General features: G+C 37.6%; 1 protein-coding gene across 2 annotated transcripts in view; it reads left to right on the forward strand.

Annotated features, from left to right (window-relative positions):
* Nucleotides 1-12,047, forward strand: part of LOC103255712 (catenin alpha-3) — a 165,386-nt gene extending 153,339 nt beyond the window's left edge. For both annotated transcript variants that reach the window (XM_008053674.2, XM_021710101.1), the window contains exon 5: nucleotides 11,673-12,047. In XM_008053674.2, coding sequence (XP_008051865.1) covers nucleotides 11,673-11,960 — 288 coding nt within the window. In that variant the 3' untranslated portion in view covers nucleotides 11,961-12,047. The remainder of the gene's footprint in view (nucleotides 1-11,672) is intronic.
* Nucleotides 12,048-13,133: the final 1,086 nt, after the last annotated feature.

A 13,133-nucleotide genomic window follows, 5' to 3' on the forward strand; every position in this document is an offset into this window, starting at 1 on the left:
GACAAAGGAGTTACAGGTACAAGGAGATGAGATCCACATCAATAGAAGCATGGTTTACTTAGGTTTCGAATCATCATACAAAGCATATGTCTGGTAAAGGTATTGCATCCAAAATATGAACAGTTAGAGTAGTGTAGTGCGAGTATAAGACATTCTGATGTTTTGACTTATTATAGGTGAAAAACTTAAAAATCAAAAGAAATAATTTCTAGCGTGTCTTTTTTGATTATTCCTCTTAGCTGTCAATTATTACAATAGGGTTTTAACAAGGGTTTGTATGCTGGCATTCCAAATTGACATCGTTGTCAAAGACTTACATCACAGGCATTCAATGTTCATGTATTGTTAAAAAAAATCAGATATTATATATACATACTTGATACATGGATAAAAAATTGGCATTTGAGAAGAAAAAAGAAAAAACATTTATTATTGATAAACTTATCTTCTGTAGTAAAGGGCTATTGTAATGTTTTAAGGAGGAGCAAGCCCTTTATCTGAAAACATTTTCATAACTAGTAAAATTTGTACTGTTGATTAACTGAAATTGTTGCCAGGTGGAGTGTGATGAGACACTCATGAGTTCTTTGACTCACTACTGAAAATAATTTCAAAAGGGTCAGGATAGTTTTAAAACAGAATTTATTGAAGAGAGAAAGAGAAAGACATGCTACAGAGCGCATGGGCAGGTTGGAGGAAGACTTCCCTTTTGCTTTTTACAAGAAGCTTCATATAGCTACACAATAATTATGCTAAAGAAGGGGGACTGCAGGTATCTGCACCTGCGAGATTACCATCTCTCCACCTAAGGTATGGCCTTTTCCCAAAACAAACAGTTTGTCTTGACAGGAGACTAGATAGACTTTTAGTGATTATTATGTTAAACCACGAACTGAAAGGTAGGCTGATTACCATTTCTACACCTTGATGAGCTTTTCTTTGCTGATTTAAGAGAATGGGGTGAGCCTGAGCTCGCAGGTTCGAGACCCGCCTGGGCAGCGAGACCTCATCTCGACAATAAATCAAAAAATCAGCCGGGCATGGTAGCGCGTGCCTGTAGTTCCAGCTACTTGGAAGGCTGAGGAGGAAGGATCGCTGGAGCCCAGCAGGTTGAGGCTGCGGTGGCCAGAAGCGGCCACTGCACTCCAGTCTGGGCGACCGAGTGAGACTCCAACTCAAAAAAAGAGAATGGGGTGAACTGGCAAGTTCACATTCCAACACACAGGGTGGTCAAACCTGATGTGATAAGGAAAAATGTCTGAATGCTTCCTCTATTCTAAAACTGCTTACAAGAAATTATATATCTATGTCTAACCTATACTGAATACTCTGCCTCAAAATCATATAGTACTTGCCACAAAGCACAGGAGAGATACTATAATAAAAGAAACTAATATTCATATAGAATGGTAATACAATGAATAAAACTTTATTTAAATGGGTATTGTATTGTTTATAAAGTACATCTCATAATTAGCATGAGTTAATTAATTGAACATAACCACTTATTCATCTAGACTCCAAAAAAAAGACAGAACCTACCAATTTATGTTTGAAAATAGACAACATTGAGCAGCTTATTGTAACATTAATAGCTTATCAGGCTCAATTATTTTCAAACCACACCAATGTTATGAGATTAAGTCTAAATTGCCAGCATGGGAAGTATGGCTGTCTTCTTATTGACTATGGTAAATGGCAGACATTGATTTAATCTGAGAAAAAGTCCTCCAATTTGGATAGCAATCCTCTTTGAAAAGTTATTTTAAAATCTTATCCCCTTTTCTGGAAAATGGAGAGGGAAGCTGCTTCTATGAGAGCACTCAAATATTTTCATATAACTGCAGAAGGAATGAGGGACTTAGAAGACATTACTGTTCCTATTTGATGACTTGATCAAGAATATTTCATCTGGATCACAGAGGAACATTACCAGATGTTAGGGAAAATAGCTTCCTCTATGATAAACATTTCAAATTGCATTTGCCCAGAATAATTTTCAGTTAATGAAAGAGATTTGTAATGGTAAGAGAATGTATGAATCTGAGTTTTATAGTCTGGTTGGTTTGTTCAACAGGGTCTTTAGAATAAATTAACATGCTTCTCTTACACAGGTACATTTGTGAAGTTCAGAAGATTTTGTTCAATAAATTGAACACAGACCCAAAAGTAGTGTAATACTTTATTCAAATTTGCCTTTGTTTTTAACAGAGGATTCTATTGAATCCTTCTCTTAAAGTACTTTTTCATGAAAGTAGACCTGGACAAAAGAATTTATAATAATTGCTTGCAGACATTAAATTGTGCATAGTTATTCACTTTAAGTTTGCCTAAGACGCTGCTTGGTCTTAGAACAAAATTTCCTACCATTGGTTTGACTTATCTTTGTCCATCTCTTGTATGGCCTGTGATTTGCCTAATAACTGAGAGTTATGTATCTTAACATATATGGTTCTTAGACCTCAAAGATCTTCATAGGGTGTCTTACAAGCTTTCTTCATGAAATAACAGTATTTTTTCAGAAATTGTTCTAATCTGTCTGTAAAACTAGTTTTCATGTTCTCCTATAGGAGTAATTTGTACTGTCATTTCTGAGTCTAACAGAGATTTTACTATAGCCATTTAGGATTTTAAAAATAAAAGGATTAGCCAGAGGCCAGAATCAGAGGTCCCAATAACTCCGGTAGGAATTTGTTGATTCCGCGAGGAAAGAAGACAAGCCAGTTTACACATTTTGAGGCATGGACTGAACTAAAACATCCTCCTTATACTGCTGATTGATAGAAACAACTTATTGTAGCAGGAAGACAGAGAGATCGTGACACTGAGACTATTATAGGAAGTAGTAATTTATTGTGCCAGCCGGCCCAGTGGACTCGATGGGGCTAATGCTTTCAGGTCGAGCCCCGCAGAACAGAGGAAGAGGGGTCTTACACCCTTGTTTAGGTAAGGGAGGGGTTCGTGTTGAGCAATTACACATTCTCTTTGGAATCTTACAAGGTTGTACTCAGCAAAATCAGATTTTTCAAAGAACAAATGGTCTCCAGGAAATGCAAGGCAGCAGGGTCTGCAAGCAGGGTTGTAAACCATCAACTTCAAAAGAGGGGTTTGGGATAAGTCTGTGAATTAGTTACTCTTTTGCATTTCCATGAGAGCCATCAGTCTCTGGCCATTTGGCCTTTTCAAGCAAAACTGGCCTGGTGGGTCTTTAGAGCTTGCCTCTTGGCTTTCAAAAGGAAATACCTTTAACTGCTACCAGCCCCCTTCCTGCCACATCATTCCCCCCTTGATGCTTGATCTTTTATAAATTTAAAGCACCATTATTTTTAATTTGGTGCACTACCATTATATGGGCCACAGTTTTTTGTTTAATAACTGTTTCCACAAACTTAGAAATGGCGTTCATAATTATTGAGGCTATGCAAGGGAGGATAAGACAGGAGGATCCCACCAATAGGACAACAGATCCAATAATATACTTAAATTTTTCTAGACCTGAGAACATGTTTTTAAACCTAATGCCGATTTTTATGCCTTGCCATTTTTGCACCGGGACATGGGCAAGTCTTCTAACATTGGTGGCTATATCAGTTATAACTTTACCATTATTATCTATTTGCAAACAACAGTTAGAGCTATTAAATTTACCACATACTTCTTCTTTTTCTGCTAGCAGGTTGTTCAAAGCTAAGCGGTTTTGATAAATAGCTGTGTGCATTTGGGCTTGCTGCTGAGCAACAAGCTCAAAAGCTGTGGCTGTTTGATTAGTTATAATTTCCAAGACAGTTTGTAACCTGATAATGCAAATAGCACATATATATAGGCGTGCGGCATTTCCAACTCCTATCTTGCACCCATGTGGCTGGGCCATAAGTATTTGTAATTTTCTGGGGTGGCCATTTGTTATTTTTCCAAACCTGGGTCCCTTCTATATTAGGAACTTGGTCGAGGGATTGAGCATTTCGTGTTTTGAGGCCTTCATAAAGGGGAATGCCTAGTTCATCCCCCCTTGGGTTAGGCAGGAGGAAAAATCCTGGTTGGATTATTCCTATGGTACATGTGCCTTTCCATAATGCTGGGAGCTGGGCATTTGCAACCTTTCCATATGTCAAAAATAGCCCTTTAGTACATTGAGAAGATTTAGTTGCATAAGGAGATGCCCAATACCAAACAGGCCTTTTTGGCCACCAGAACAAACTTCTGGGATGTATAACGATGGAAAACTCTTACATCTGGCCAGATAGTTTCTATACACATTCATGCTGGGTGTGTGAGGGAAAAAATAAACAACCAAATTAGGCAAAATACATAAAAGCACAAGAACATTTCCTATTATAAGAAAGAATGGTAATGCTAGTGAAACCCATTTCTAACATGCTCAATGCGGACAACTCTGTTAATTCTACAGCAAATAAAGTTAGTTCCACAGCAACTAAAATGACAAACAGTTTAGCAAATATAAAGGTTGACCAAGCAAAACAATGACTTATCAGTAATGTCCGCTGAGTTCTTAAGCTGAATCCTCAATCTTCTGCCGTGCATTGATCAGTCAGCCTCTAGTGTATGACTGAAGCAGGGCTAGAGAATCCTCAGGCTTCTAGAGCAGAGCTGGAGCTGCCGAATCTGCGGTGCACTCCCAGTTCTGGAAGTCCAGCTTAGTTCAGCTATAATGGATCCAAGGAACTACTTCGGCTACTTTGACTGCGGTCGGGGTAAACAAAAGAACGGTAAATGGTCCTCTCCAGAGGGGCTTTAGAGGTTGTACATTTCACTCTTTTACCCATAGTATTACCTGGCTTAAAGAATGGGCATTGGTAGTTAAACTAATTGGCAATCGTTCTCTGACTTGACAATGGGTGGCATTTAGGACTGAACCTAAGGCTTGCATTTGCTGTTTTAGGGCAAGACTTCCTAATTCCTTTAAGTTTTCCTGTATGTCCTTAACGAGAAGGGGTGGCCACCCATAAAGAATTTTAAAAGGCGAGAAGCCTGTTTACTTTATTCAAAGGTCTGTTTCTGGATCTTTTCCCATAGTAGGGGCTCCTATTCACCCCCTTTGAGGCTTTATAGAGGGGTTTCATCATGATAAAGAAGTTAGGTATTTAAATTCTATAGACTAGTATAGGAACAGGACCACCCATAGGGTCCTTTTTTCTTTTCTTACAGCTGTTGGTTGGGTCCTTCCTTTCTTCAATTTTTAGCAGTACTTACTCCCCTGGGGTGTTTGAGTTTCTTCTGGTTCAAGAAGTGTCTAAGAAAATAAGCTTATCAACTGTGATTAAAATTTGTTCCAAATGGACAGCATATTTTCTTATGAGCATTTATGTTTGCGGCATCCTTTCTTTCATAGGTCATAGGAAAAGGTCTAACATTAAACAATTTCAAAGGCTTAACAAATTCCATTTCAGGGCCTTGGATCCTGAGTGATACAATACCAAACACCTATGTTTAGTTTACTCGTGTCTCCAAAGGATTTCTAGTGATTATTATGCTAAACCACAAATTGAAAGATTGTATTGTCCTAGTTCATATCTGATGGAGTTTTCCCTGGATTTACCAAGGGATGGGGTAGGTTGCCACTTGGTCTGCAGTAGAAACGTCTGAACGTCTTTTAAAACCTACCTATAGGAAATTTATTTATCTCTCTAGCCTGTGCTAGCTACCCTGCCTCAATTATTTATTCTTTAGAGATGTTTTGATCCCGTAATCATTTAGGGTGCTGAGAGGTAAGCCCATCTTCTGTAATTTCTTCAGAGCTGATAATGGGTGCAGTCCTGCCTAGCCAGAGATCAAAAACCTCTCCCTGTCTGACTTGAGGCGTTCAGATTTGTTTGCAAGCACTGACTAGAATTTTTGCATGACCATTATGTAGGCATGAAATTCCTGGATTCTAGCTCAATAAAAGGAATAAAGTTAGGCATACATTTTGACAATTTTAGGCAGTGACTGATTACCTTTTGTACAAAAGCTAACTATAATTTGAACTAGGCACTCAAGTAAATCTTACATAAAATTTGAAGAGAAATCCGAAAATGTTTGGAGACTTGCATTCAGAAAAGACTTTATTATGCCTAGATTGTTTATAGGATTTCTTCTCTCTATGTATTTTTTCTTATAAACTTTCCTCATACATTTTTGGCACACTTATACTATTTTATTTTTGTTCTCTACCCCCTTTTTAAAAAATTCTCATAACTATCTACTTTATTATAGGACAAAAATGTACCACATAAGATTTCCTCTTAGATAAAAATGTATTTTTTCTTTATATTCCTTCCTTTTTTGTTCTCTCACTAAAACCTTATTTGTATACCAACAACCCTTTTATGTTTTTCCTTTGCTTTTTGCTTTCCTTTTTATTTATTTATAGATAACCTTTTACAGTTATAATTTGAATTCACCTTTTAGTAACCATTAGGTGAAACATTTAACTTTTGGAACACCTTTAACTTTCACTAGAGAGCAGGTTTTAGGAGAAAGAAGTTCAGTATGAGCACAAGGGCTAAAAACATAGCCTCAGAATTAATTAAGAAATTAATTTGGACCCTAGCCACATTCATATAGACCCAAGGATTCTCTGGGTTGATGGCAAACAAAGGGCTGCGCTGGGCTGTGCCCCTCCTCCTTCAGTCAACAGCCACTATCACTGAGCTAGGTGTTTCCACCTCCTTCGGGAGAGGCCGCACCATCACTTTCAGTGACTTTTTAATCCAGAGATTGGACAAAGTCCTGGGGGCTTAGGCCATCAAGAACAATTGTGCTTTAAGTGCCCAGATTGACCACATTCATAGCAGCTGATACCATCCCCCTTAGCAGGTTTATCCTTATCAGGCCTCTTTTGGGTGGCTGGAGCTTTGCCTTTAGTGGCAACTGCCAATTTGTTTACCTTTCCTCTAGTTAGTGCTCATTTTGTAGTTCTTCTCCTCCTTTTTTTCTTAATGTTTCAGTTTCTAAAACCTTCAGTGGCTTTCTATAATTGGGAGTTTGGTATTCATAGTCCTGAGTCAAGTCTTTGGAGTTTGGTACTTAGCATTCTATAGAATATAATCTTGTTTGCAAAGTAATGAAATAAATTTTTAAAATGCTTCTGCATACAGGACGTTTGACCATTTTGTTTTATTATTATTATTATTATTATTTGGTCTACAAAGTGAATTAAATTGCCAGATAGTTTTGCTCCTTTCCAAATCTTATTATCTGCTAACTTGTAGTGAGTTCAAATTTGATTTTTAATAATGCACTTATTATTATTTTTAAATTTTAAACCATGTAATTTTAATTTGCTCTAATCATTCAAAATCTGTCCCATTGGGGTGTCTGAGGGCACAGACCACTATACACTCTCTTGGTCACGTTTTTTGAAAAGCCAGAATTTGCTCTGAACATTTGCAATTTATTCCTCAAAAGAGAATTCTAAAACAAACAAATAACTAAATAAAGCCATAAACAGCAATGCCAGAAATTCCTAGGACCCTGATGACTTTTTCCAGGCTGAGTGTTCTCAGCCCTCCTTGAAGCCATATTTTTTTTTTTTCTCCATGACTTTCCAATGATGTCTACAAAATGACCTGGTACAAAATCTTTTAGAGTGAACAGACCACGTAGATGTAAAATGATCTGTTTCTACTTATTCTGAATGATGAACAGACAAAATTGTCAAAAATTCTCATGAATTACTAAACAGCAGCCTTAGTCGTAAGACGTGGACAATTAAATGAAAGTGATTAGGTCTCACTCTGTGCTCCACAGTGTGCCTAGTACTTGACCTGTCCCTTAGATGAAGTACCAAGTTTACTAAGGTGACTTAATCAGGTGGGAATGGCCAGTTCCCATCCTTTATTAAGTCCTGCAAAGTCAGCATTTAAAGCTTTACCAGTCTTGTGAGAGGTGTGCTAGTCAGGCATAGCCAAAAAAAAACAAACAGTAGTGTTATCTAGCATTACAACATAAATTAGGGACTCAGCAAACATTGCATGACTCTAAGAGACTTCCCAACAGTTTTCAGGGACCAGCAGTTGATTACGATCTTAGGCAAGGCCTAAACGTTTAGAAACAGACTTACTTTCAACTAACCTGACTTTTAGCATTTGAAAACAAGAACAGCCTATTCAGTCCCTTAGTTACCAGGGAAAGATTACAAAATTATTTTCTCCAAGGCTAGCATGAACTTGCACTGAGTTAGCAAAAGCTAAGTAGCATATAAGAGACATTTCTATGTTTCTTTATAGGTAGATCACAATGAACTCCTTCAGAATTTATGAAGGAGAACACAGGCTAGGGAAGGGAGGGGACATGGTCCCCAGAAAGAATTTAAGATAACCGGTAACACTTCATATACACAGCAGGCAATTTTTCCACAACCTTAACAACAAAAGGCAGAAATTTTAAAGCGCCAATGGGTTGGGAGAAACATCACACAAGGGAGGGAAACATAAAGTGACATAAAGAAACATCCGCCAATTAAGTTTTAAAAGACGACATGTCCCATTAAACAAAGCATAATAACTCAACCAGCTTTTTAGCAGATTCAAAATGACAGACACACACAAATAAGAGAATGAGGGGTATGGGAAACATCCACTTTGTCCCCCTCCAGTCATACTCTTCACAAAGATATCTAAGACACCTCTTAGCAATTGGCAGGTTGGTACACTCCCAACACAGACTAACTTTATGTGGAGCCTCCTGCCATCCATCTCATTCACTCACAATCACACAGCATATTCTTTAACTCTCCATCCTAATCCTAGAAGTCTATGGGTTCACCTTCAGACAGTGTTTCCTTCCACTGCCTTTCAGCCCTTTCCTTCAGGCTGGAGATTACTAGCGGACTCTGGGAGGTGATCAAGCTCCCCTTCTGCCATCCATTGGCAGATCTATGCAAAAGCCCTTATTCCTACCCTTTCCATCAGGTGGTCTTTCTGTCCTTTCTGTCAGGTGGTCATCCTTATGCCAGTTCCTCGCCTCTTAGGTTCCTGTTGTGCTTTTGTGGTCTGAGCTTCAGTGCACCGGGAGGGGCCTCCCTCCTAGGGATCAAAAGGTCCATTGTGCACCAGGCGAGATTGCCCTTCCCATTGCCCTGGAGGTTGTACCTCAATGACAAAGGAGGTGGAACACACTATCTCCAAACTCTCCATTTGCCGGCTGATGCACCAGATATGTAGCGGGAAGACAGAGAGATCGTGACACTGAAACTATTATAGGAAGTGGCACTTTATTACGCCAGCTGGCCTGGTGAGCTTGATGGGGCTAACGCTTTCAGATCGAGCCCTGCAAAACAGAAGAAGAGGGGTCTTATACCCTTGCTTAGGAAAGGGAGGGAGTCGTGTTGAGCAATTACACATTCTCTTTGGAATCTTACAAGGTTGTACTCAGCAAAATCAGATTTTTCAAAGAACAAATGGTCTTCAGGAAATGCAAGGCAGCAGGGTCTGGAAGCAGGGTTGTAAACCATCAACTTCAAAAGAGGGGTTGGGGTAAGTCTGTGAATTAGTTACTCTTTTGCATTTCCATGAGAGCCATCAGTCTCTGGCCATTTGACCTTTTCAAACAAAACCAGCCTGGTGGGTCTTTAGAGCTTGCCTCTTGGCTTTCAAAAGGAAATATCTTTAGCTGCTACCAACCCCCTTCCTGCCACATCATTATACGAAAAAAACCTAAAGAAGATGAAATAAATACAATCTGTACATGATAAGATGAGAGTCAAAAGAAAGAGAAGTGAATGTAAGTTTTAGGGTAGGAAGGTCAAAGCAACTGGTGAAATCCTGAATGACAGGAGGTCTCTAGGATTTGCTTCCATGAAAGACTATGATGGAGCAGAGACCTTGAGATAACCAAATATTTTCATGTTTGAGGAATGCCATCTCATTACCAAGGACCCTCAACACTTTCCCTATTATTTCACTGTTTAAACTAACTTGCTTGGTTCTATGGTGGCATTGGAAACCACCTTCAGGGTCTCACTAGACTCCAGGAGGTTTCTAATGAAAATTGTTAATTTGTTAAAGAGCAGATTTTTAGCTTGCAATCTCTCTATAGAGTAATTTATTAACAGTGTGTAATTATATTCAAAGCCTAGCAGTTTTTGAAGTTTTATGCAGATTCAGAAGCTTCAAGTATCCTCCAGAATACATGTGATTCATGAAATTCTTTTTAATGTTTGTAAAACATTTGTCATTCCTGCCACATGCACAGATTTTACATTTCTGGCTTCAATAAGAAAAAAGACTTAAAGATGTGTAGTTGCCAAGTACTATTATTGCCTTTTGAATTACATATTTTTTGGTATTACCTTTTCAAGGATTTCAGACTTGGCATATAATGGAGCTAATTAAATTTTCTTCCCAGGAAGCAGCCAGCTAGACCACTGCCCCAAGCATATAACCTCAGCTTACTCCTTTCCTTCTCTCATTTATTCTATATGTGAGAAGAGACTCCTTGAATAGCAAAGGTACAGTACTCAGCCCAGGCAGCTGCTGATAGATTTTAAGAACTAAAGAGCCAATGTTTGAGTCTCAGACCTGACAACACACATCACAGAGGGGTGACAGTAGAGACACATCTTTCTGTATGAGTTGGCTGTGGATGACAATCTGCCAAACTAAAATAATGGAAGAGACATTGGTTGTATAAAAATGAATCAACTTGGCTTAGCTCTAAGGTATTTTGCAAGAGTCCAGGAATATCATTCCCTTTTTCCCTGAGATTGTTTTTGTGAACAACCCAGAAAATATAACAAAATCAGAGTTGTGTGGAAAAAAGTTTATTTTAGTAATTTTATTAATGATCTTCATCATTAAGCGATTTTGTTAGTCTTCATAGCAAAAAAGGGAAAAATTATTTTATGAAAATCAACTTTTCAGTAGCCAACCTACTAGCTTTTTTACATGTATTACTTTACCTTTAATAAACACATGTTTTTCTATTTAATAGCTGAAGAAACCAGGATCAAAACAATTAAATGCGTTCCCCAACTTACCAAATGGCAGAACTAGAATTTTAACTTCTTGGTTAATTGATCGCAAAACCTTGGCTCTCTCTACTTTTACGTACTTCAGGATATAATAAAACTTCTGGGTTAAAAATAAACTCCTTTAGGTGCGATTGTTGGGAAAATATTCATGAAAGAGAGTGCTAAACATGCTTGTCTATACTGGCATATGAGTATGATATTTATTTTAAACTATATATTCCTTAAGAATAAAAACTTTCATGTGTTGTTCTTATAAAATTATAGATTTTATTGCAGATAGTCTTATCTTACAGAAAGGGCTCAGAATTACTCCCTGGAAATTGGGAAATCTGTTACAAAGAAAGTAGTGACTATCTAACCTTATGGTACTATATGGATTGGGCACTGATGAATTTATATGAGTTTACTGAAAATCAAGAGAAAGAAATTAATCTCTCTAAGATATCACCTAGAGATTATAGATAATAAATAGAATATGTATCTATGCATAATTAAATGATCATCTATAGATAGATTGATGTAGATGTTATAGATAGATTGATGTAGATAATGATATACAGATATATAAAATGAGGATTAAGCTCATTCATTTATGGGATAAAAGCAAAGTAGAACTTTTCAGCTTCTATAACATTAAATCCCTTTATACTCCTAATTGCATTCTTGAATAATAGCTCTTTTTTCCTTTTTTTCCCTATAGTTGGACAGTGTCACCTCCCTGATCCAAGCAGCCAAAAATTTAATGAATGCAGTAGTGCAAACAGTGAAAATGTCTTACATTGCCTCTACCAAGATCATCCGAATCCAGAGTCCTGCTGGGCCCCGGCACCCAGTTGTGATGTGGCGAATGAAGGCTCCTGCAAAAAAACCCTTGATTAAAAGAGAGAAGCCAGAGGAAACCTGTGCAGCTGTCAGACGAGGCTCAGCAAAGAAAAAAATTCATCCAGTGCAAGTCATGAGTGAATTTAGAGGAAGACAAATCTACTGAAACCACTATTCTCCTCTAGTGCCTATATTACAAAATCCTGGCTAAACACACTGCTTTATTTTACACTTGATTAATTCTATAGTTTCACTAAGTTTTGGAGTTTAACTCACAACTCACAAACTATTTGGGGCTGAATCAACATAAGCAACATATATGTGGGATTGTGTCATTGTCGTCACTGTATGCTCAGCACTTAGTAGTTAATATGTGCTTCTTGAAAGAATGAAAACTTCAGATGTCAGTCAGTCTTTCTCATCATGGGTATTATCCTATACACATTACCAAATGAACACAGGAAATGGAGGTGAGTCCTGGTTCAAGTTCACTTACTCTTTTTATTTTAATTAAAACACACGAGCTCTTGATTTTTAATGAAAACAAAAGACTTTATAATGTATTTTCCACTTAATCCTCATACTTTTTTTTTAAACTTGATCTAATCTGGTGTCTACCCTGGCAGAAATGTATGATTCCTGTCATAGGAAAAACATTTTCAGTCTTTAGATAGCTATACTCATTGTCAACTGATTAGTCTAACATCCAACATAAGCTGATCAAGTTTAAACAGACAAGCTACTTGCTAGATTTTGAAGGTCAATCTTGGTTATTAATGAAATGCATTATTAACATTATAAAAGTTATAATGAGTTTTGTTGCCATAGATGCACCTTTTGGGTCCCATTGTGATAGGCAGTTCTGCACTTTTCAGTGTTGGGTCCCTTGGAATACATACGTGAACGAAGAGTTATTACCCTCTGGGGAAATGAGACACCAGACCATTTCCCAAAGTGAGTTATAATAACAAGTGTAAGAAGATCTGCATGACCCTAAAAATCCATTTGTATCAGCTTTCATTTGTAATTAAAAGGCAAAGGCCAGTTTGAAAAACCTTTTGGCATTGAATAAAATATAACTATGTGAATTGTACCATTGAACTATGAAGCAGAGTTCATGGCAATGAAGCTGGAGTGATTTTAATAACATTCTTTTAAATAAAAGTCATTGGGGTCATTTTATAACTCCAATCAATGTGCTTCTCCCTAGTTAAGTTCATAATGAACTTCACAATGGTTTCAGAGTTTAGCGCACTGCTGTCTCTCTCGCTGTCTCTCCCCCTTTGTCTCTCAAAGTTGACTTTTTGCACTGGGCTTTCCAAAAACTTTTTGGAAGAGT

The sequence above is a fragment of the Carlito syrichta genome, unplaced genomic scaffold (genome assembly GCF_000164805.1).
Source record: "Carlito syrichta isolate Samal-C Ts95f unplaced genomic scaffold, Tarsius_syrichta-2.0.1 Scaffold75492, whole genome shotgun sequence".
Taxonomy (NCBI): domain Eukaryota; kingdom Metazoa; phylum Chordata; class Mammalia; order Primates; family Tarsiidae; genus Carlito; species Carlito syrichta.